General features: G+C 44.6%; 1 protein-coding gene across 1 annotated transcript in view; it reads right to left on the reverse strand.

The window, feature by feature from the left end:
* The window catches only part of arhgap32b (Rho GTPase activating protein 32b), a 77,508-nt gene that overhangs the window by 38,987 nt on the left and 11,991 nt on the right, over nucleotides 1–26,530 (reverse strand). The window contains exons 2-5 of the mRNA XM_030361057.1: nucleotides 24,852–24,972; nucleotides 12,965–13,076; nucleotides 9,561–9,655; nucleotides 8,309–8,393 (exon numbers count right to left, since the gene is read on the reverse strand). Coding sequence (XP_030216917.1) covers nucleotides 8,309–8,393; nucleotides 9,561–9,655; nucleotides 12,965–13,076; nucleotides 24,852–24,946 — 387 coding nt within the window. The 5' untranslated portion in view covers nucleotides 24,947–24,972. The remainder of the gene's footprint in view (nucleotides 1–8,308; nucleotides 8,394–9,560; nucleotides 9,656–12,964; nucleotides 13,077–24,851; nucleotides 24,973–26,530) is intronic.

Here is a 26,530-nt window from a genome sequence, read left to right on the forward strand (position 1 = left end):
TTTTAGACCACAGTGAGCAGGAGGTTCCCTATATTTGGCCTCTTTTTTTGGGGGGCATTTTCCCCTTATTTTTTAGTTACTACAACAACCTTTTCTACTTGGTACACATTCTAGAACTGAGTTTGTACGATGTATGTAATAAAGACTGGGTTCTTTGGGGTTCTATGTTGAGAGGTGTTAGCTTGTCATGGTTATTCAGACTGTGACGGTATCCATGACAAAGGGCTGTAAAATGCACTTAAGATTCATGATGTAGCATCAGCAATTACTGCCGGAGCACACAACACAGCTCAATGATGTGGCATCGGAAAAAAAGCATGTTGATATACCTCAAAAATACCTACTGTGAGCCAAGGTTCTCCCTCAATCCATCTGTGTTTTGCGTACAAAATAACCCTTCATCTCTGGCAAAGCACAAGACGGGGAATCAGTGATGAAAACCGTAACCAACCAAACAGAAAACATGCCTGGTCCTGGCTACTGGTCCACCATAACAGTCTGGTTCTGGCTACTGGTCCACTATAACAGTCTGGTTCTGGCTATTGGTCCAACATAGCAGTCTGGTGCTGGCTACTGGTCCACTATAAAAGTCTGGTTCTGGCTATTGGTCCAACATAACAGTCTGGTGCTGGCTACTGGTCCAACATAACAGACTGGTTCTAGTTACTGGTCCAACATAGCAGTCTGGTGCTGGCTACTGGTCCACTATAACAGTCTGGTTCTGGCTATTGGTCCAACATAACAGTCTGGTACTGGCTACTGGTCCAACATAACAGACTGGTTCTAGTTACTGGTCTACTATAACAGTCTGGTGCTGGCTACTGGTCCACTATAACAGTCTGCTGGTGGCTACTGGTCCACTATAACTATTCTGGTGGTGGCTACTGGTCCACAATAACTATAACTTGTGGTGACTACTGGTCCACAATAACTATAACTTGTGGTGGCTACTGCTCCAACATAACAGTCTGGTTCTGGCTACTGGTCCAACATAACAGTCTGGTTCTGGCTACTGGTCCAACATAACAGTCTGGTTCTGGCTACTGGTCCAACATAACAGTATGGTTCTGGCTACTGGTCCAACATAGCAGTCTAGTGCTGGCTACTGGTCCACTATAACTATAACTTGTGGTGACTACTGGTCCACAATAACTATAACTTGTGGTGGCTACTGGTCCATAATAACTATAACTTGTGGTGGTTACTGGTCCACAATAACTATATCTGGTGGTGGCTACTGGTACATAATAACTATAACTTGTGCTGGCTGCTGTTGTACCACAACAGCAACGGGAGGAGTCCTCTGCATCTGAACCCAAACCAGACCGTCCAGAAAAACCTTCTTGTGCTCTGATTGTTCGTCAAAGAGGAATAGCCGAGAACAATTTCAACTTGCATCAGTGGTAGCAATGACATCATATGTGCCATCAACATATGAGATCGATTTAAAAAAAAGGGCCTGTGACCGGCGTGCGGAATGGAAATTCAAATGGCTGCCAGCTTTATAGAAGAGGACTTATCAGAGCCAGGAGACAGCGAGAGGGGTTAAGGCCCAGAGTGGACGCCCCGGTCACAGAGTTTTCCCCCTGAAGAACAGGAGACGTGGCCATGAGCGTGTCTCGACCACGGAGAGCGTAATGAGAGAGAGAGGAACTAACTACATACCAATAGAAGGCAAGCCGTCTGTAAAACTCAATACAAACCCTTGACATTCTTCCAGCCATCTGTTGGTCCAGCATATGCGTCATAATTGTATTTACAGATTCCCAAATCAGAAAGCATGCAGCTCAGCAATGTTTACAACTTTTTCACGATGGAAAAAAAAACAGACGACCAAATAGAGCAACACAACAATTGCAGAAAGCCAATGGAATGTACTAATTAGACACAACATTTCATACAAAACCTTGCCTGGGTTACGAATTAAATGGGTGGTCCACTAGCACTAGTGATCCATATCTCTCCATTAGCTTGCCAGTCCAATACAGGGGTGGATGCAATGGCATAACCCAGCTAGTGGACAAGAATACTCCCATCATACTCTACTACGTGTTCTAGCTATTAGTGTCCGATGATAATCCACCACTGACCCAGTTCATTCAGCTTTTTGCTCTTGACGCTAGTGGTGATTTATTTTGATGGCATATAGGGCGTCACGCTCTCATCGGACAGCGCATTCAAAATGGAAAGACACATTTATGTTACCTTTCTGCTTCAGAATCTGCCATACCACGAATGCATACTGTTTGCGATACAAGGTTAGCAAGTAAGGCAAAAATGTGTCTTTAATAGTACCGGGTAATAAAAATTAAAAGGTTGCTTTATTTTCCCCATGAGAAGTTGCTATGCAATTTGATAATTGGACCATTTCTGTAAACATTTAGCTTCAACTTCACCTCTAAATTCTAGAAACCCTGTTCCTCCAGTCCTCGGCTTATTCAAGGTGAATAAACCAACACGCTGTGTTGCAAAATGTGCAGACTATAGACTGCAGAACAAGAATAAGTAATATACTGCAGCAGGGGTGGGACTCTTTTACATTGTTTTGACACTGGTAATTTTGTTATCAGTGCACAATGTATTGGGGAGAAGGAGGGGGAGTTCAAGTGCAAGGATGCCTGCAGGGGTTTAATGCTGCACTTGAGAGCTATCTTGGGAAGGAAGGGAGGGGGGGGGGGTTACCGCACACCTGCACTCATTACCGAAGCCCAGAGAGACGTATCTTGTAAAGGGGATTGAGGTTTGCCATCGGATTTAGACACCTAGAAGGATTGGAGTAAGTGGATGAGATTACAACTTGGAGGGGACAGGGGACTGCGGGGGAGGGGGTTTGAGATCACCTAAAATCCCCTTATAAGAGAGATTTGTTTACTCTACTATAAGCCTCTCCCTACACACCCACCACCCCTGCAGGTTCCCCTGCACCTCAAGACATGCTCCATGAAAAACCACCACCGTTGCACACGGTGCACGCTGTGATTAACAGCCGACAAAAACTAAAATAAATAGAGGAAAGTCAATATGCGTTTTCGGATTATTGTATTAACCGTATTCTCACGGCTCAAGTCGCTTCAGTTCCTCAGATCAATATTAAAGCAACACAAAGTGTGGCGGGTTGCGAGAAAAAAACAACCGGTTAAAATAATAGGAATTGACGAGATGACAGCAGTCTCCCGACAACGCAGGATATGACACAGTGTGAATGGAATGAGAAGACGTATTTTTGAAGAGCATTGCACCTCCTTTTCTATTACATTACATTTCATAGGGGGTCCAGGCGGGGGTAAACACAGCCTTCGAAGAGGTTTCATAACTTATTGCATTTATCAACAGACAAAAAAAAACTCAGCCTTGCAGTTAAACGGTCCCGCACGCACCTTAGGAAAATAAAACAACCCTCTACAGTGTTGGCAAGTTAAATCAGCTGTAAACAGTGCAGCATGTGCCCTCTTCTCCAGCAAAATGTCTTTCGACAGTGTATTATTATTTTTCATTAAACTGTGTACATGGGAGATCGTGTTTTGACGGCTGGAGGTGAACGCGATGGTGTGTGTGAATGTGTGTTCTCATGTGCTGTTCGGGGCTCAATGGGAGCTCTAAATAAATAATCACCTAACACATGGAAAGGTCAATTAGAGAGCTTGACTTTGAGTGTACGGGAGAACCCTTTTACATTGGCCATGTATCCTCTGAAAATGAGGCATGCAGTCTGTGTGTGTCTGTGTGTGTGTGGGTGTACGTGCACACCCACCCACACACACACACACACACAATATGATGGAAAACCCTTTGTTTGCATTGACAAAGGACGACTATCGGTTACAAAATCGTCGGTTGGGGGGGTTGAGTGATCCATCACATGCGAGGAACACAACGCAGGTTGTCAATTCAGCTGTCAATATTCCACTCGACATTTGTGGTTTGTGGGCTTCAAGCCCTGTTATCATAATCACATCATTTCACCATTATACATGGGGTGTAACGCTCTAGGAGGCAACACTAAACTGATGTTTTGAAGCAAACGCCTGCATTCCTCAACATTCTCCCCATGCTGCGGCAGTTTGTTAGCTAGCGCGTTAGAAGGAACAAGCTAGCCCACAACGTGCTGACTATTAAGCTGAAAACCGGCACTGCTGCTATTGATGGATTGGGTCCTGACGGGGGAGGCAATACGTCTCCCTACGTGTGTGTGTGTGTGTGTGTGTGTGTGTGTGTGTGTGTGTGTGTGTGTGTGTGTGTGTGTGTGTGTGTGTGTGTGTGTGTGTAAGAGGGAGAGAGGGGTGGAGCGAGAGAGTGGACGAGGGAAGGGATCTGAGCATATTGAGTCACCCTGCTCATCTGGTGGGGGGAGGAGCCAAGGTTGAGCCGCCATGAGGCAAAGATGGATGAATGGGAAGGATAGAGGGATGGAGGGATAGATGGCTCGATAGGTGGAGGTCACCATGAATGGCTGACAGGAGTGTAGGAGGGGAGAGCCGACCAGGTTCCCATCATACTCCCTCTTCCCATTATAGGGAGCGTGCGTGTGTGCCGGCCCCGTCTGCACGTCTCTAGTTACACAGGCCCCCCCGATACATGGCCATAGAGGGACGTCAATCTTTATCACACGCATGGCCGCACTCTTAGACCGACACTCTCTCTCTCTCTCTCTCTCACACACACTCACAAAAGACAGCCCCATTCTGACCCGGGTGACCTTCTGTCAATTAAGGAGGGTGGGGGGCTGGCTAACAGCTGTTGAACTCCCAGTTGTGGTAATTACTATGGACGAAGTTATAGCACACAAACTTTCACACAAATATTCACACACACACACACACACACACACACACACACACACACACACACACACACACACACACACACACACACACACACACACACACACACACACACACACACACACTTCCTCAGATATTTACTATCATTCCTTATTCTCATCTACTGTGGTGGAATATGGGAGGTGGGGACAGACTATGGTTGACCCCTAAAGTTATTCAAAAATATGTTTTAATAACTTGACTATCACTGACGCGTGTCTGATTTATATCAAAGTGGCTCAAAAAACCCAAAGGACCCCCTGCTCTCAGAAACAAATGAAGTTCTGGTGGTGAGTGACGGGGGGGTGGGGGAAACTGCAAATTGAAAATAAACTTGATTAATAAGTGCTGCAATCATTACGGCAATTTTTTGGAAAGCATAGCAGCCATTAGGTCGATTAGGTTTATAACATGGCTTAGGAGTCGTCACAGGGAGCAGGCCAAATTGGAGTCAGTTGGAGGCCTTTGGCAACCATTACTTTCTTGAGAAATGTAGGAACACTTAACCTTCAGTTATATGCGGTTACATATGATTATGCTATAGGTTACGTTATATCCTCCATGGGAGCCATAGGTCTACGAGTGGATATCACATGAGTCACACGGGGCATACAATTATCTATAAGAAGGTAGGTGGCATTCCCAATGGGAAGGCTGAGTCTCCATGTTGGCACATCAACTGTATCGGTGTCCATATTAAGTGTTCATATCGCACATGCCCACGTCAAGACCAAAAGGAAGGGCAAGGTGTTACCAGAGGGTATTCAGGCATCATAAATAACAACCTTTAACTAAAAACCTTTGACTAAATATAGCTCTATGCTGCTAGAGTTGGACCAAGCAGCAGGGTTGTTTTATTCAGCCGACAACTGGGTTTGTTTTGGTAAATCCGCTAATGTAAAGTTGTATGTCTCTCTGTATATATCTCTCTACAGTTGTATCTCTCTTTACATAGTTGTATCACTCTATTAAGTTGTATCTATTGTAGTTCGTCTGTATATGGCAAACAAATAAATCAATAACAACTTTTTTACTGTTGCACTTTGTTTCCCAGTATCCATACAACAAACAAGCCCACCTCATTGGATGCTGTCAACAGAATGCTCAGCGATTCCTTTGTGCAAACCAGTGAGCACAATGCAGCCCCCCCTGGGTTCTTATGAAATACTCATACTTGCGTGGCAAGGAAAATCCACTGCGGGATTTCAGAGGATACTCAAATGTCTTAACAATTTGCTGACAGGCTCTAGGCTATGATAAGCACTGGCTGTCAGCCTAGTTGTCGGGAGACTTTTTCTTTCAATAAACTGCACCCCCCCCCCCCAAAAAAATAAATAAGTTTGATCAGAAATTCACAGCAAGGTCTGTGGATTATTGTGTCATCGTTTCTCAAAAAAGCTGTCACCTTTTTGTTTTTCAACTGTCTTTTTATTCCTTTGACTTGAGCAACTGCATGGCTATCGTCACTAGCCAGTCAGTTACTCAACTGAATTGCTAGATATTATCATCTCCCTAAGCAGGGCAAAATACAGTAATTTTCGGGTGAACTGATCCTTCAAATTAACTGACCAAGGGGTATACTATATGTGCCCGTCATGAAAAAGACAATTGTTACAAATGAAACAGCATCACCAGAGACAAATTCAACACTGCCAAAAATAGTTGGTTTTAAAGTCTTTCCGCTGTCACGTAATGTAGTGCATAATATAGACTAGAACCACCCTAATCCACCAAATATTCCCTGTGCATCCTTGTGAATCTACAGAGACAGGGAATCCATCTGACTATTGTGGATATCGCGTTTTATTATGGTCAGCACAAAGGAAGCAGCTTGACACAACAGAATTCACAGAAATTCACAGTCATCCAACTTTTGGATGACTGTCCACTTTGTAAGGGTTGGGTGCAGTCATGATTTGTAACCCTTTACAGGCCATAAACCTAAAGACACACGTAATATAGAGTTAACTTAATGACAGGTTTTCTGAATTAACCCTGAGACACTTAAACCCGCTGTCAATAAATACAATAAAAATGCACTGATGTTTGGCAAGGCCCAAATGATGGCAGAGATGTTAAAATGGAGCACCAATATGTCAAAATATAATGAATGTATATTCAGTTAGCACAGTACCGGCTGAGTCAGACGGCCTAGCTCCAGGAGATGAGCTTAATGTAAGTCAACATGTTGTGCTCCACTAGGAAGCGGCATGGACGTTGACTTAATTTACCTCTGAGTCAGACTCAAACGGGCGCCTAAACAACAAGGTGCTGGCTTGTTAAACAAAGATGACCTCCTTTTTTTTTTTTTTTTTTTTACAGGAAATAGGTTAATTGACTTTGTAGAAAAATAAATGTCAGTAAACAAAACTCTGTGTGTCTGTGTTTATGGACATCTATATGGACACACAGGGCCGTGTTAAACCACTGTGTTGTTGGGGCAGCTGAGTGGTTTAACACCACTCTGCGGCCCTACATAAAACAGAGAGAAGTAAACATGAAAGGCAATACAGAGCACGGCTCAGACGGAAAGTAACTGGGATCAAGTCCTTTGGCACGCAACCTTAACGCCACAAAATGTCGAGGGGAGAGATTACTAAAAAGTAAATAGTTCACTAATAATAAAGTCTTGCCGTGTCAGGACAGAAAATTTATTATCTTTTAGATTTAGGAAACAATCCTAATTTCATATGTTTGCTTTTATGATTCTTCAATCATACCATTCTTTAAATCTCAACGCGGTACCCTATGGCTGTGTGCAACGAAAATGTCAGCTGAACACTGACCCCTATTGGTGCCTTCAGGGAATTACAAGAATGCAACTTCTAGAGAAAGCTGCGGCAGTCATCAGTTTGAAGACAAGAGTGGACCCCACCATGATGTTTTCAGGACTTTTCAGTGATTGATCTTACAAACAGGGTTCAAAATATTCAGCGCAAAGCCCAGCATGTATACCCCATTAACTGAAGTTTAACCACGGACCGGTTTACAGTGTTCAAGCGTTTTCTGCGAGTCAAAGGTAAAGAATCGACTGAGCCAACAGGGAAAGTGTATATCCCAGCAGTAGATTACAAGAGACATCAATTTCATTGTAATTACACCATGCTCCACCTCCACCCGCGTTTTAATCATTTTTCCAACCTTAACAAGCCTATGGCATCTTTCATGGCTGCCTGTCTGGGTTCAACACTAAAAATAGGACACTAGAGAAGAACAGCCAAAGCAGCCACTGGCTGTGGATGCATTGGGTCAAATGTAATAAAGACGATGGGTTGGAGTGAGTCACGGTTGTGGAAAGGCAACTCGAACAGACTCTGTCTCCCTTGTTTACTGCTGACATGTTTCCCACTCAGAAAGGGGAAAAACGGCAAGGTGTACCAATTCTACAAAGAGTTGTATAAAAACCACCTTAAGCGCTGAGCTAAGCCAGGGGTGGGTGGTTTGAGGGTTGGTTGAGGGGTGGTGGGGTCAGGACGGCGTCTGCTTACCTGGATTGTGCCAAAGTCCACGTTCTCGTAGTGAAAATGAGCGCACTCGGCCAGCTTGGGGAAGTGTCCCTTGGTGAAAGAAAGTCTGAAAGACGCACACACAAAAACACACACACACACACACACACACAGGTCAGGACGATGCACTAGAGGAAATGTTTCATGACAGGAGGGGTGAGTGGGGGAGGGGGGGTGGAAGCGAGTCGGGGGGGAACAGAGATAGACAGAGGAAGTGAGGGGAACGGAGGGGATCAAACACAGGCGATAAACAGTGAGTAAGCGGCTGGGAAGCGAGACACAGACAGCAGGCTGGGAAAGGGGACACATGAGAGAGTTGAGGCAGATGGACGGTGGCAGGTGTATATTTGTGTGTGTGGGTGCATCCTAAGCCTTCACTGTCTATGTGTCTATGTGAACTTAGTCTGTGGATGTGTGTTTGTGTGTATCAAAGAGTGTGTCTTGTTTTTGCGTTTGCGTCTCTGAGTGCATAGATGATTTTCTATGTGTGACTGCCTCTGTGTGGGTGTGACAGTGCCATGCACAATATTGCACAATATTATACATGCACGCATGTGTATGTGTAGCCAGCCATGGTTAGGTAGATGACATTCTGTGTCTGACTGTGGCTGAGTATGAGTATGAGTATGAGTATGAGTATGAGTATGTGTGTGTGTGTGTGTGTTTTTGTCTGTGTGTTTTTTTGCAAGTATGTGTTTTTGTCTGTATGTGTGTGGATATGTGTGTGTGGATATGTGTGTGTGTGTGTGTGTGTGTGTGTGTGTGTGTGTGTGTGTGTGTTTGTGTGTGTGTGTTTTTGTCTGTGCTGTTTTTTTTGTCTGTGTGTGTTGGAGTGTGTGTGTGTGTGTGTGTGTGTAAGTGTGTGTGTATATGCGTATGTGTGCGTGCGTGTCTGAATTTCCATGTGTGTACGGGAATGTGTGTGTGTGCGTGTGTGTGTGTGTGTGTGTGTGTGTGTGTTTTTGTCTGTGCTGTTTTTTTTGTCTGTGTGTGTTGGAGTGTGTGTGTGTGTGTGTGTGTGTAAGTGTGTGTGTATATGCGTATGTGTGCGTGCGTGTCTGAATTTCCATGTGTGTACGGGAATGTGTGTGTGTGCGCCCAAATCTGAGCGCGAGCGCTTTTGGTATCCGTGCATGTGCATGTGCATGCGAGCGTGTGTGTGTGTGTGTGTGCGCGCGTCCGGGAATGTGCCCCCCCTGCTGGGCGGGGAAAGGGAGAGTGGTGCGCCACTCACTTCTTGACATTCTTGACCTTCATGCTGGCTGTGCTGCTGCTGCACGAGCGCATGAGGGGCTCTGTGCGCAGCTCAGGGATCTCTGCACTGCGGGCCTAAGACACAAACACACACACACACACGCTCAGATTAATGTCAATGTCTAACCCTGAGTCTGGCCAACAAGTATTGAAAAGGCAAGAAAAATGATACACATCCTCTGTTAACTGCTTGTTGTTATTTTTAGCGCACATGTTTACAAAATCGTATGGCTGGTATCAGCTGACCGCCCCGATTGCCGCAGGTCAGATGCAAGTAGAATAGGTTGGACCATCTGATCACTAGAGATGACTGTACTGAGTTGGGGTCTTTCCCTCCGGTGTAATTTCAACAGAGGAGTTTGCTGCCATCATGGCCTGGTGGAAAAACCCTGGTACTGCAGGCCTAGAAAAACTTAATATACTTTGCATGCTGTTTAAGTTCTCAGAGCACTTTGTGGATGCCGAATGGATTTTGCATGGCTATTAGGGAGCATGCTACAAACCGGAGATGCTAAGGGGCATGCCATGTTTTCTGGGAGCTACAGAAAGCCATGCGTGTGTAGGCAGGCCGGGAGAGCAAGGTTCATTCAAATGAACACGGGTCACTACAATTATTGACCGTACCCGGTCCCCTCACAGAGACAGAATGTTCTTATTTGCTGGCCAGTTGCTATGGCTTTATTCAAATAGTTTGAAATGGGAGGCAGCAGTCTTTGGAGCCTTACAGTGTGTGCCACAGTTTGGACAAGCTCGCAATTCATCTGTGACACAGACCCCACTGAGTCTGTTACCGGGGCTGATTAGTAAATGTCAGTGCACTGTCCAGTTGTTCCATGCATGGGCTGTTGGTCACACTGTTATGGCTGTTTAGTAGCAGACACACAGACTCAATCACTGATGTCTTGATTTGAAAGAGGATAAGATGATGTCAGTGTGCAGGTTGCCCCTCTGTGAAGTGAGCATTTAACCTGTAATTTATAGCTTTTATTGTAATCGTAAAATGTGTTTAGCAACAATAACGGTAATTTACAGATTTTATTATTTTGAAGACTTGTATCTTATTTGTTCTTATAATTAAATAAACAAATACACTTAATAAAAAGTGAAACTGACTATTACCCAGATGATGTAAGACTTGATTGTGAAACATTCCACTCGGGCTAGTGTTTGGGTTTGCTGCTCAGATACAATCGACGTCAGCCCAGAACGAAACCAAGTACACCAAGCAAGAGAGGACAAGTCTTGCATCAACGTCAGTTAATAGGATGGTATGCAGATGAGGTCAAACTTTGTCAGGAAAACATGCTGACGCTGCAGTCAGCTGAGCCCGGGGACAGCACAGTAGCTTTTAACGTTTCCAAACTCCCAGGGTCACTTGTCACACCCCCGAGGCAGAACATGCCAGATCGCAGCCTATCGGGAGAAACAATGGCAGAATAGCGTAGGAGATAGCGTTTAGATTCCCAGCTGAACGGTACAGTGGTCAATCTGCAATGTCTGCAGCCAATCGGAGACAACCTTGAGCAAGATGGCCAGGCCAACCCCTACCTGTTGCTTAATGGAAGGCAGCTAAATTCAAAGACAGTAGGAGACAGATAGAGAGAGACATAGACAGACAGACCGAGAGACACACAGAGACAGAGAGACACACAGAAAGACACACAGACAGACAGGGAGACACACAGACAGACAGACACACAGACAGAGACAGAGAGAGAGAGAGAGAGAGAGAGAGAGAGAGAGAGAGCGCGAGAGAGAGACAGACAGACAGACACAGAGAGAGAGACACAGAATGAGTAAGTTATTTTGTTGTCCCAGACTCCTCTTTGGTGTACAGTGCAATGGGGAGCAGCTGCATATCTGCCAGTGTGAAAGTCAGTAAGGAAAGTATAATGTACAGAGCTAGTATTACCTGGAGGGATGGTTTCAGAAAATCTATTCATATTCTTGCTGGGGACATTTAGTTGGAGCTAGCACATCTTTTTACCATTGAAAGTCATCTCAGGTTTGTGCGAAAGACACAAATATATTGTATAAAAGTATGAGAAGTGCTTTACCAGATTGGATACATATAGCTAGGTTTGGCAGATTATGTCATGTAAAGAAACGTCATTTGAATCAAGCTGCCAAACATCAGACTGCCCATTAATACCCAAAGCAATTAACTACATGAATAGGCCATCTAGATTTAAATCGGATTAAATTCTAGTCCACGCATCTCTCCTGAAGTACTGTGTGTTTCAGACGCTGCCATCAAACTTGCCTCTGGGAAATAAATAAAAAAAGGCAGAATCCATGGCCCTGCTGCCACGACGAGAGCTAACACCGACCTTCCTAAGCTTCCTCTCCCCATCCCAGTCCGGATTTGCCTGCCGCTTGCAGCAGGAAATATAAATAACAAACACAGACATAGCAGTATGGTTTCCGTTAGTCCCTCCTCCCCCCGATTAATATTCATGAGCATGTAGCGTTTGTTGTTGTTCATCAACACTTGCCCTAGCCGCTTTCCAATCAAAACGCAACGATAAAAACACTTGCGATACGGGAAGCGGCCAGGGGTGGCTCAAAGCGTTGCCATAACAACGGCCTCATTTCCTCTGCCACTGTCGATGTCCCCACAAAGTGTTCCGGGGGAAAGAAAAGCGAGACGGAGATAAACAAGAGAGAAAGGGACGGATAAACAAGAGAGACTTACAAAGGGAAAGACAGGGGAGAGGGCTAGAGGAGAGAAAGGGTGAGAGAGGAGAGTGCTGAAAGGAGAGTAAAAGGATGAATGATGTGGATGGAGTGCAATGCGGAGAGGCGACGCGCACACGGTACGGACGGAATAAGTACTGGGGTAGGTTAATGTCCATGCGTCGGAGGGCTTTGAGCTCTCCACTTGTACCACATTAAAAGTCTCCATCTGCTTTCATGATAAGGGTGTTGTGCCAGCAAGTGCCGGTAAGACAATTTTGAATGGAGATGTTGCTGCTCACAGCTAATCCATGAGAGGAGTTAGAAAAAGAAAACAACAAACAAAGGATAACTGAGTAAGCCTAAATGTAAGTTCTTTGGGACTTCAATATGTCACTGCCACTGTGTCTAGCGACCTGGAATGAATTGAAGGACTGACTGAGTCTGTATCTGTATTGTACTGTATGTGTGTATGTCTATTTGCATGTCTGTGTGTGTATGTTGGTATAATTGCTATTACTAGTATGTGCTATGTATGATAGTGGGAGCATGATGTGTGGGAGTATGCATCGTGCAGGTCAACTATGGGCCTACCCGTGTATTTGCCTATGTGCATGTAGTATACAGCTATCTGAACGTCCCCCTTTGCTTGTTATAGTGTGTGTGCGTGTGCGTGTGCGTGTGCGTGTGTGTGTGTGTGTGTCTCACCATGGCACTAATGGTCTCCTCCCAGTCGGGCCGGTCTCGGGGGTGAATGTAGGCCAGTTCAGACACGACGTCTAGGTCCTCGTCCTCGAAGTTCCGGCCGGGCCTCAGGCCTCTGGGGACACACACACACACACACACAGACACAGTTCATAAAGACACACGCCTGACATTTAGCAGATGTCATGACAATAAACTCCAACTCAAAAACCTGCAATTTCTGTAGGCTTCCCGTCATGGGTTTTTTGTGCGTGTATACGTAATGATATGCATGTTTATTTATATGTACGTACAATCATGTATGTGTACGTGTATACTAATGTGTACATTCTTTTTGTGAATGTATGTATTGGTATGGGTATTTTTGTATGGGTACGTACCTATGTCTGTGGCTTTACATATCATACCTATGTTTGTGTACATATGTATGCACACACACATGTGAACATATGTTAAGGTCTGTGTAGTATGTATGGTTGTGATATATGAACGTAAAACTACATGTGGTTCTAACGTTGTTGCTAGTGTGTCCTGGGTGGTTGCTAGGGACCTCTGGGTAGTTGCTATGGTGTTCTAGGCAGTTACTAGGGTGTTTTTGGTTGTTACTAGGATGTTTTGCGCAGTAGTTAGGGAGTTCTCGGATGGTGCCTGGGAGGTCCGGGTATATACAGCCAAACATATGTATGGTACACATATATTACACTTGTTTGTGTATGCATTTGTGTGTTTAGATTTGAACAATCAGCGATTAAGGTTAAACATTTTAATGTATAATATGGGGAATTTGTGCAAACATTGTGGGAGAAGATGCATTTTATAAATGTTTAGGTTTCAATGCTATGACTGACCCAATCGTACAAACATGGAATTAGTAATTATGGTAACTTTAATTTTCTCATCTATATGCACACTTGCTCAAAAAAATATATCATAGCACATTATTCCACTGCAGTAACTATCATATGATAAAATAAAAATTGCCATTCTATGATAATGTTTGTGCGAGGAGCCAGCGAAAAGTGGTGGAAAGGGAATTATAAGAAGCATGCAAGAGAACAGTATTTGCCCTGCTTACAGCAGTGCAAGAACTAAGCATTGGTATAGCAAGCTTAATGCTAGAAATTGACCCTAGTTTGTAAATGGCAGGAAATACTGCCGTCATCATACCGAGATACAGAGACGATGGTTATGTGTGTGTATGTGAAAGGAGAGGGCTGGAAAAGTTCAGAGCAAATGGTCTGTTGGTTAGAATACAGTAGACAATGGAGAAGCCCACAGCAACACAAGGCAGGTGTAGAGACGCATGAATACTTTGAATGGACTTTTGTATTGCTTTGTTGTTTACACTGTGCTAGCACAAAGGCTGTGCCGAATGTAGTGTGAAGATGGCCGAGAGCCCGCAGGGTCTAGCTGGGATGAGGCCATGTTGCTGTAGGACATGGGGGGCAGGGTGGATGGGAACAACGGGTACAATATAGACCATGTAGACCCTCCTACATGGTCTAGTCTACTATACTGTATGTGAGAGTGGGTTGGGGGGGGAGACGGAAAATGAGGGCACCACCAGGTCGGGTGGGGCGGTAGGATGTGACATGAATTCAAATGAACTTGCGGTGGTGGAGGGAGGAGGAGAATGGCCTGCAGCCACCGGGGGGTTGTGGAGGGGGGGGTACAGGCTGGGGTCCAGTGGCCTCAGGCGGGGCACACTCTGGTGGTTGCACTGGCTAGCAAGATGGCTAGCAAGCTAGCGGGAGGGATACAAATGCAGCATCTCAGTGTGGGAATAATTGGACCCAAGGCACACCAGATGCCGATATAAGAAGAACGGTTGGAGAGAGGTTGAGGAATAATCTGCATACAACCACAATTCTCTGAACACATTCCCACGCACACACACCTACAGAAGGATTTTATGCAGCACTCGTTAAACCTCTATTTGTAAAACCTAATGACTTGGCTCTACATATTTCCTCCTTGTACAGACTTGCAAATCATGAGGCAGACTGGCAAACACAGGAATCTCATCTTCCAAGGCCACCAGACACCAATCTTCAGTTTAAAAGAAAATACATTTAACGCATGTTTAAGACTGCTACAACTCCCTCTGTGTGCTTCCCATGGGCCCTGCTTGATGGAAACATTTAGGAAACCAACAAGGTTTTATACATATATTCATAAAGACACACGGCTGACATTTAGCGGATGTCATGACAATAAAAAATCTGCATCCGAGTCGTATCGTACCGCATGCATCTAGTTCTGTATCGGCTCGTCCTATAAAAGAGAGCTGCACACCCATAATAACCATCACCAGGGTTCCGCAGTTAAGGTATCCACATATTGCTGTACCTGCACCCGACTGCTACTCAAACTTCTTCTATATCTAAGAATAGGAAAATTACACCCGTGTCCGTGTCCCAAATCCGCTATTGTGAAATGCCCTTCTCCAACCCTGATGGCACTTTAGGATTTTTCTAAGGCTAAAACTATGGTGAAAGCTATGCACCCGAGACTAAATAAAGGCTTTTTCACAAAAGATGAAAGGAAAGTCATGAAATTAGTCAAATGTATGCCTATTAGGCTAATATTAGGCTATTATATTATTAGCTGAGATCACAGAGAAAGCTGAGGCCGTAGCTTATGTGTGCTGCTGAAAACTGCAATTGCTTTGTTCTTAATCATTTCAAATGAAGGAGATTTGTGGACTCCTGTAATTTCAAGCTGTTATTTAGTCAGAGAAGAATTTGCATACCTCGATGCCATGCGTTTCCCTATGCATGTGAATGCAGCCTAGTAACTGTAACCATTTGGATTAATGAACCAAACAACAAAATGTTTGACAATAACATAACAAGCTTTCTTTATCTCGGAAAATGAAATTGAACAGAAAACACAGACCAGCGGCAAAAAAATATATATAATAGGTGTAGACCTAAACTCTAATAACAAGATAATCTGAAGAAAATAACATATTGATTTTGTCTGACAGGCTATAATGGCATTGAAGGAAATGCATACCCAACCTCAAATGCAAAAAATTGGATTGCATACAAGAAATAGTTCTTAACAGTAAATTAAAGAGCTGATTTTAACATCCCTTCCGCAAATCACCCACATATTACGAATACCCAAAATTGGCTAATCCACAACCGCCTGCTGCCGTGGTTAAAGCCAGGTCACGCGGGCCAAGTACTCGATCCGTGCATGTCTATAACACACACACACACACACACACACACACACACACACACACACACACACACACACACACACACACACACACACACACACACACACACACACACACACACACACACACACACACAACTGAAGCAGTCTCAGTCCCCGAGGACATCATTATAGTCAGTGATGATATCAAAGGTCAACACAGTGCTTCATAAATCTTGTAACCACTCCAAAAGGTTTGGGACCAAGGAAGTCATTAACGTGGGCATGATTTAAGAAAAAAAACTGAAATGGTCAAACTAGAGAGGGAGCACATGAGAGCTCAGAGAAGCAGTTAGACCCATGGACCACGGTGTCTTGTTCACAGTTTCTACCCCCAAGGGTGGCAGCAGCTCAGGAGATAGAGCAGGCTGTTGCTGGTTCAATCCCTGGCAACTCCTAGCTAAGTGTTGAGATGTCCCTGAGCAAGACACCTGAGCCTAACTTCTCCCCATGAGCTGGCTTTTGCCTTGCATGGTTTACACCGCCGTCGGTGTGTGAATGTGTGTCTGAAGGGGTGAATGTAACACAATAATTGTCAAGCGCTTTGAGTAGCATCAGGTCTCAAAAGTTACAGCTCCATAAAAGCTGTCCATTCATTTACCATTTCTATTCATAGTGTTGGTCACATAGTAGGCACTGAATTATCTAATTATCGGTTGGAGGGACAAATTAGCAAGCTAGCACTCACAGCCATAGTTACTGGGTTCCATCCCAGCCCCTCCATTGTCATTTCACCCGTCTACAACATGGATAAAAGCATCTGATAAATGATTAAAGAGTAAAACAGTAACTAATATCAACAAATGTCTTGCTAGCGTTCAAAAAGTGGCGTCTGTGTTAGACATGCACCTGATTCACTCCTTTGTAGCCGGCTGTTTACACGACAATACGCAGAAGGAATTCAGGCATCCCTCCGTCATGTATGCCCCAAATGATAATGAGGATGATGATGATGATGATGATGATGATGATGATGATGATGATGATGATGGTGGATGGCAGCAAGAACCGGAGGGAAGGGGGGGATGGTAAGAGGTTTAGGAATGCGGTGGCGGTCGTCTCGGCTGTCCTCGTTGGCGGCCTAGTGGTGCCCCCGATCCGCACCGTTTATCGGGTCACTGAGCATTACCCCCGGAAAGCAGAGCATAGCTTTCCGAGTGGTAGTCGGTTTGAAAGAAGGCCTTGATTGGACATCGTATTCCACCTCCGATGTCACTGCCACCACCACAAAGCAACGCCATGGCTGACAGCGACGAAACAGACTCCCGGGCTTCCCGGCATCCTTTGAGTTAAGAGGCGCAGGGAAAGCACCTGCGGCGGCCACTCTCTCAGCAGCAGAGCTGAGGACTGCCAGAGAGAGGTCTCTGTGTTTGACGACGGGAGTGCACTTTACAGTCCTTCAGAAAAGAAGAGAGCGCTAGCCCACCAGAAGAGGGGAATCATCTGTCTAAAGAAATTGACTTTGCTCAGCTTCCAAGCTCTACCTCCCTGCCAACAACGTCCAACCGTTCCTGTCCCCTGTTCCCCCCCCCCCCATCACTTCTCTTTCCGTTTTTATTGGATGAAAACCTGCAGTTCCTCCATTTAGCTTTGCAAGCTAAAAAGTTAAGGTGTCTCTTATTTCCTTATCTTTCTCCCACGCTTCCTAGCCCAGCTAGAGCCCTCGCCTGTCCTCGAAGGCACTGAGTGATAAGGAACAGTGAAAGAGAATTTACATTTCCTTTACTATGGAAATAGGGCTGCATCTTCAGTCAGGGATGACAAGCAAATAAACCCTTATCAACTTTTGCATCTCTCCTGAAAAGGATAGGTTGTTGGGGAGTTCAGAATGCAAACATGGTTCCACATCCTTACATACTATTAAAAACGCTCATTTAAAAAATAAAATTTAACACATAACGATATGCTATTTTGTGCCATACGAAAGCAAACGTGATTTCTGGAAGTTCAGTTAAAGCAGACAAAGACCCTGACAGAGAATTCTGATGGAAACCATTTCAATTGGTCCCTTTTCAACAGACAACACTGCAAGGGACATAAGCGATCAATAACAGAACAAAGAGATAGGAAGGAAAACAAGGATTCCTCTATTGCCAAGTTTTAATATGATGCATTTGTGTTCAACCAAGTTGGCAAGTTGTTGCCTGCCCTTCCCATAACAATTTGACGGGAAAAGGGATCGTTAGAGCTTCGGCAGCCGATCACCTGTGTAGCAACCTGTGCAGTGATTGTGCCTTATTTGTATAACTAACTGATCCTTTTCATGCAATGTAAATAAATTGATCATGCCATAATAAACAGTATCTAAGATGACTGCTTGCACAATACATCGATTGCTAACAAAGATGCAACTATAGCCAATGATTTTGGTTGAATTGTATTATTTAGGGATCGGGTTTGCAAGGCTTCTATTAAGTAAATACTCTAAATAATGTAGTAAGAAAGAATCTGTAAATAATATTATGTAATGCTTTACAGGAAATGTTAACGTTAGATAAAAGTCATCAAATTAAAAATATAATATAGATGAATTCACTTTATCAGGAGACACATGGCTTAAGTGTCCAGAGAGGATAAAAACCTGTCCAGGCACAATAGCATGCATTTGTGCTTCCATTTATTTAATGACGGACGCCAGGGAATATCATGGCATGGCATCATTCAAAAAGGCCTCTGATGAATGATGCAAGTACAGTGATGGCTCGAGAGCGTTGAAATTGGGACGACCAAAAATGTGCCACAATCACCCTCCTACCATCTAACAACTGTGCCACACTCACCCACCTACCATCTAACAGTCTGCAGAGACTGGTCGTTTATCAATTACATGCAGCAAGTTAACAAACAAGTGGGCTGAGGACTGCATTGTACGTTGGCGAGACTCAAATCAATTAAACTGCACCTACAAAAACAAATCCTTCTTGCATTTCCAGCGTGGCTTGGGCTAAGTCGATGGATACAGTATATGCATATCCTATCCATTTTTAATGAAGCGTCTTCAAAAGGTACTACTGCTACTAGTGTTGTTACGGTTGGCCTATTTGCAAAGCACGATTTTTTTTTGTATAGAGAAAGTTGTCAGGAATTGCGCCAAACATTTTAAAGGGAAGGGGTAAAAGAGAGGCAGCTCATCTCTCTTATCTCTTTCAACTGACGGGACTGGCTTATTTTGGGCATTCCCATCTGGGTTTGTTAGAAGCGGACACAAAAACACAAAAGCTCTTCAGCCGTGCTGAAAATGTAGACCTATATACCAGAAAGAGGCACTAAAAAACGTATGCCCTGCAAAGCAAACGTCCTGTTGAAGCTTCCGTCGGTTTGTATGCACAAAATGAGAACTACTATTTCATTAGTACAATTAAATCACTAATGTGTGGGTTGGTTATGAATAACCAGCCATTTAATTGTGAGTTTACCGTCAACCGAATATCATATAAGAAGCAGAAAACAAGAGTATAGAAGTTGTTGCTTACTCTAATATGTGGTTGCACCCTTTCATCCAATGACCTTTTGGGCACATGTGTAAACTCAAAACGAAATGATTTTACGCCCATTCGTTTTCTGTCAACACCACCATCATGTTGCTTTTATCAGATTATAATCAAGTTAGCAGTGCCCTGCTGTGCACATACAAGGTAAAAACAAAATGATTCTACATTAAACTTAGTCAAGCAGTAAGCACACAAAAGAATGTCTTGATGATAGTTTCTATAATTTCAAAGAAAACGACTGGGACTCAAGGTGGACATGGCAAGGACGGTGGAAATCTTCTCCTGCGCTTCCTTTATTAGAGGTGAAAGGGATAAAGAAAAACCTTGAGTCAGTATTCTCCAGTGAGAGCAATAAGAGGGTAGAGGTTGAGGCAACACACAGTCCGTGGCAAAGCACAAATGTTAGGATACCGAAAGGAGAAGAGCCGCATAGAGGGAGTCATGAATCTCAACAGCTGAAGTCCTGCATTTACAGATTCTGTCAGCTGCTGTTTGTGCGTCTAGCAGCCGTCTTCGTGGAGAGTCAAGGGTTTGAAAGAGTAGACACTGACAAGGCTCCACCAACAACTACTACCGTGGTGCTAAAATTGATAAGCTAGCAGCAAAAAATATATAAATACAACGAAGAAAGAGGAAGAAAGCACAAGACCAAAAAAATACGTTAATGTTGCTTATATGAGACACGGTAGCTGAAAATCTCTGGCAGAGTATTTAGATTTGCATTCCTGTGTTCAATTCTGAATTCGAGATCTGAGGCAAAACAATCTTGATAGACATCCTTCCAGTTTGATAGTCTGGACTGCACTCCGAAAGGCAGCTTTGTTCAAAGTACTCAAACACTCCACCTTTTTATTCGATCGTTTCACATTTCCTTGCTAACCAAGCACAGCGGTTACTTTTTGTTGAAGATGGGCTCACCTAGGATCAAAGAATCAACCCCATTGACACGATCAGCAGGACCAGGCTATATATACACCCCACATTGGAGGAAATGCATATACACAACATGACCATCCACCCACATGTAAAGTCCTTTGATGCAGTTACCTGGAAACCTTCCTGTAGAGAAACACCATTTCGCCAGTCTACTCCCTCTGAACTAAGGAAACAAATGTCATTACTCTTTGACAAAACATTGTTTTCTTTAATTTAAAGTTTGCTTGAACTATTTACAATTGCAGTCATTAAGCAAACGCCTCATTCCAAAGAGACGTATACAGCAGGTGTACAGGTTTAGGACTCTTTCTCAGGGATGACTAGAGGGGGATCACTATTGGTGACGGCGTCTTAAGGCATACCCTTTGGTCTGGAGTCAAACCCCCTAACCTATAACCATTTAATTCACATGACAGCTATTTGGTTTCACTACGCAGCGTGCCAACGTATTTAGGAGTGCATATACATATTCAACTAGGAGTGTTTTATTTGGGAGCAGGTGGTTTGAGATCTGAACTGCATTTCAGGATGGCAGTGTAGACAGGTTGGTTCACCTCTCTTCAAATGACTCCTCTTGGTTGGGTCTTTACATGCGGTGTCCAAGAGGCAGTGAAAAACACTCTGGAAACAAAGAGGCTTCATCCTTCATGGCTGGCGATTGCACCAGCAACTATGCCTACTTGAGAAGTCCGGCCCACCAATGATTAACGGTTTTACTGAGTGCGGTGAATAAGAAAGGACATTTTATTTAACTTGGTTTGTAGGGTAAGAAAAAGAAACAGAATGATAAAGGGGACCTCGTAGAAGTGGAGGTGCAGTAGTGAGTTAACTTGAGCAGGGAGTTGCAGAGTTCAAAAAAGTTAATAGTGAAATGAACAAAACAAGGTTGGAATAATTTCCACTGAATCCACTATAGAACTAATGACTCCAGCATACGTGAAGTCAAGAAAGCTCCAACAAAATTTAGCTAATTAAAAGCAACACTTGAGCAACAATTTAGAACCTGAGATTTTAGCACCAATGTATCAAAAGGAATACATAATAAACATCAGAGTATTTGGTAATCACAACAAAAATAATTATTGATGAGGACTGTGGCCAATAGATTGTCCCATGTACAATCCTTGCTGGAGTTCACGTTCATGGTGCAGCCAAGTAGGCCGGCAGATGCTTTGATTTAATGATGATCTCTCATAACCCCATCAAGTCAAGCATGAGGTTCCCCAGGGTCGAGCTCCATCATGCTTTCATCCACTCCACCCAGTATATCCAGTATAGAGAGGACATTGACTTTTAAGTGGAATAGATGATGGTATAATGCACAGGAATAAAATGCGCTCAGTACAATGTTGCGTCTCTTTTTTTGATTGCTGGAGTGCTAATAACGAAATTAGTCATTCCAATAAGACCAATATAAATACACTCTCTTCGGTTTCGAAACCCCAGCCTGTACATAAGTAAGCACCAGGGACTGACAGACTTGTTGGACCATGTTACAGTTCAGCTACTTCCAGACACTAGATCAACACGTCAGCGGCCTCAGCCAGAGCTGCAGACAGACCCTCTACCGCCAGATGTGGGGTCCGATTGTCGGAGCTCAGTACAAGGGGTCCAGATTCCAGACAAATACGGATTAATACTTCTAGGTCTCCTTGTGTCCCCATTCTGTCAGCCATCCCCGACCGCGTCGCGTCGACCCCCCCCCCCCCCCCCCCCCTCCTCGAGTCATCCGGGCTCAACCATCTCCCCACCGGCCAACAGGAGTACCAGGAGGCATCACCCAGCGCTTTAATAAAACACGCCGGCCACGCCACCGCAAATCATCTAATGAAATGGACCAGGGAAGGGGCTGAGCGTGGCTGCGTTTCAGAGGGTCAGTTCCATCTCTCTCTCCCTCTTTTTCCATGATGTTGCAGCATTCCTCCTTTTTAGACATCACTCTCTCTCTCTTGCCCTCTGTCTCTCTGTCTCTCATTTTAATGTCGGGCAAGTGTCTAATGTATGCTAAGCTGCTGCTACCATGGTAACCCTGGAGCAGGATTTAGACCTAGTTCGAAATGAAAGATGAGAGATGGGCTGTTGGTTGGGGATAGAGGGGGCAACCTCCACTGTAATCCAGCTAAACAGATTAATTAATTAAAAAGGGGTTAGACAGATGTGTGTGTGAACAGATGGACAGATGCCAGCGAGCATCAGGGCCAGAGCTGGGCACCGCCACACATCAACCTAATTCAGCCACTGTGGGAAAGACCCCTGGCAATGTGGCGTGAAAGGAAAGGGGGGGGGGGGCCTTCAGTGAACATGGGAGGACAGCCATTGGCTAGCTGGTGGTCCGACGTCAAAGGGGGAGGGCTGCATGAACCAATGGAAACTAAAATCAGCCCATTGAGGAGAGATACATTTCTCTCTTTTGGCAAGAATCTGCTGCTAACAGAATGTGAACAGATGCATAATTTACAAATCTATATCTACAATCTATAAATTGAATGCAATGCAACTTATTCCACAGCTGTAGAAGGATTTCCCCTCCGGCTGCTCCTGCAGGGATGGCATTTCAAATACCAATAAATATCTAACCATGATTCTAACCCTTCCACTCCCATTCATCATATAAGGCTTGCAATGGACCGACCCAATGCTGGCTAGCGGGATTAGCCACTTTTCACCATCGAATCAAATCCTGAGCGATCACATTCCTGCTGCACTTTGGCCTGAGCTAATATCAAGTTGGACTCAAAACTATGTCATATCGCTCTATATGCCACTACCCAACGTGTTCTAGAGAAGCATTTCTCAAAACAGGATCCCAGGACACTAACAGTTCCCATACTGTTTCTCACTGGTCAATGCTGTGGATATTGATCATCATGAGGTAGAGTCATTCACTGTCATGTTACGAAAGGATAAAGTAGGTTTCTTTAATACATCTTCTTTTTGTGTAATTTAGTCACTGTTATCATGAAACAGGCAGAATGAAAGAGGGATAGAACGGAAGGGAGGACGAGCGAGGGTTTGTTTTAATTGTGAACACAAAGGCGGAAGTGTGTGTTCAAACATCCCTGTGATCCTCTTTGGGTTGCAGCCTCTGTGTTCGTCGGGAGACAAACTCACATTTATTTTTGCAATAGTGTGTGCGTGTGTGTGTGTGTGTGTGTGTGTGTGTGTGTGTGTGTGTGTGTGTGTGTGTGTGTGTGTGTGTGTGTGTGTGTGTGTGTGGACTCAGCTGTAGCGATGACGTAATTAGGAGAAAGCCGACACGCCGAATCGCTGCTGTGAGCATACTGAATGCTTTTGTCATTGAAGGGGGGGGGGGGGGGGGGGAGATGTACGAGGGAAGCTTCCGGGAGAGTCCGCTGCATTATGGGATGGCTAATGACCGGGTAGTGGGAGGTTGGCTTACTAGTAACCACCACAGGTTGGGTCTGCAGTGCGTGCAGTTTGTGCGCGTGTGTGTTACTTTCGGGCATGTCAGCTTAACAACCCTCCCTTCCCTCCCATCCTCTGCGCATTCTGTGGTGTCATTTCTCCTTGAGGTATAAGGGAAGCAGGGGCCAAGTCTCGCACTACTCTGTGCTCACAGTTTCCCAGCTGTAAGGCTGCCGCTGCAGGTATTCGTACATCCGCATGCATGCACACATGAGTGCACACACAGGCACAGAACATACAGGAGGAATGAATGAATCTTACAAAACACACAGGCAAACGCCTGAAACAACCCATAGCTACACTGAATCACTGACATAAACACACACACAGAATGCCCCTTTTCAACCGAACAGCAAAGTATGGAAACTCGCGTACTCTCTCACACACACACACACACACACACACACACACACACACACACACACGACAACATGAACGCACCGAAACCAAACACTAAGGTGTGGTCTACCCCCTCTACTTCTCTCCTAACATCCACAAATCTTCTGCACTCAAAAGGTCCTCTAAAGTGGAGCGGTAACGTGCTTGAGTACATGCATGTGTGTTTGTGTGTGTATGACACAGAGAGAGGAAGCGACAGAGACACAGAGAGAGAGAGAGAAAGCGACAGAGACACAGAGAGAGAGAGAGAGAGAGAGAGAGAGAGAGAGAGAGAGAGAGAGAGAGAGAGAGAGAGAGAGAGAGAGAGAGAGAGAGAGAGAGAGAGAGAGAGAGAGAGAGAGAGAGAGAGAGAGAGAGAGAGAGAGAGAGAGAGAGAGAGAGAGAGATTGGGGTAGAGGGGGTGGGCTCACCTGTCCAGGACGTCATGGCTGGACGCAGTCAGAGCTCCAGGCAGTGTTAGCGCTGAGATCCCCACTGCTGCGGCAGCCCCGCAGCCTGCCTCCATGATACTGACTCACTGCAATCAGCTGCCTTTTCCAGAGAGAGAGAATGGGAGAGAGACAGCGAGAGAGAGAGAGAGGGAGTGAGTGAGCGAGCAAGAGGGAGGGACGCGAAGGGTGTCAAGAGGTAGGGAGATAGAGACGGAGCACGAGAGGAGAGCCAAGTGGGAAGACGAGAGAGAGAGAGAGAGAGAGAGAGAGAGAGAGAGAGAGAGAGAGAGAGAGAGAGAGAGAGAGAGAGAGAGAGAGAGAGAGAGAGAGAGAGAGAGAGAGAGAGAGAGAGAGAGAGAGAGAGGTGATCGGATGACAGCCGCAAAATGCAGGAGAGTGAGAGAATTGTAGAGAGTAAAAGAAGAGAGTGGAAGAGAGAAAGAAGGGGGGCTGTGAATAATACGGGAAAAGGCAAGGAGAGATAAAGGGGAGATGAGAGAAAAGAAATTGGAAAAAAGGGATGAGAGAGCAGAGAAACAAACAGGAGAAAAATCATTAGCTCTGGATCTATGGACTGTGGATCTAACACAGTGCTAGGATGGATCCGTCTAACACAAGGGCTTTTGCTTCAGTCAAACACACGAGTATCCTAGCTCAAAAAACACACCGGTATGAATCATTGCTGCTTGGCTGCAACGTGTTGCAGAGACATGGGCACACGTTATGGACATCAGTCTGCCAGCCTACCGTTTCATAAGGACCATGACCATTTTTTTTGTGAATGGACAATATTTGGCCATTCAGAGACATTGAAAAATTCATTCAATCGTTTTAGTTTTTGGTGTTGTGATATGAGAGAGAAGAGATACGAAAGAGAATAACAATTTTTTTTTCCAAAATAAGCTCATGAAAGCGTATTAAAAAATCGGAAGGCAATTCTGTTACCCAATACCTTGTGTCAATAATTAAAGAACAAGACTGAAAGATAGAGTTGTGGTATGGCATCCATCAAATATGTCACGGCATATTAATCCTAACTATTGCCATGTCAATGTTTACCATATGTTCATTACAACTCAAGATATGAATCAACGGAAGTTGAACCGCACAACATTTTAGTTTTCTTAATGATTATCATTGATTCTGTTTTTTAAGACACGAAAATTACAAAACATTAAGAAATAATTAATTAAAAGATTATGCCACGGACACATTACGAGTTACCATGTGCCTTCCTTCATCGGATAGCCAATCAGGGCTTGGAAGGGGGGGGGGTATGAAGGAGAGACAGAAAGTCTGACAAAATGCATGAGTAGCTCAATATCACCTGTCACTATGGGATAGGGTAAATCTAAACAGGGCACTCATCGGTACAAACAGGACGCAGGCAACCCGGCGTCGGCAAAGACAGGAAAAAAACTGATGTGATGGATACCTTTTCTTTTTTTTTTACAAGCAGTCACGCGTTCAATCCCAATAGACGCAGGCAGATGAGACAGCATAGAAAAGATGGGGGGCGAGAGAGAGAGGGCGCAGAAAGGCGTGGGAGGTGAGAATTCTCTGTGGCCACGGCATAAGCAGCTGCTTCTGAATCATGGGGAGACCGCTCACTGTGCGCGCCTTGCCTCTGGTGCTCAGGCTTGATGAACTATTTAATG

This window comes from Gadus morhua, chromosome 7, assembly GCF_902167405.1.
Source record: "Gadus morhua chromosome 7, gadMor3.0, whole genome shotgun sequence".
NCBI lineage: Eukaryota > Metazoa > Chordata > Actinopteri > Gadiformes > Gadidae > Gadus > Gadus morhua.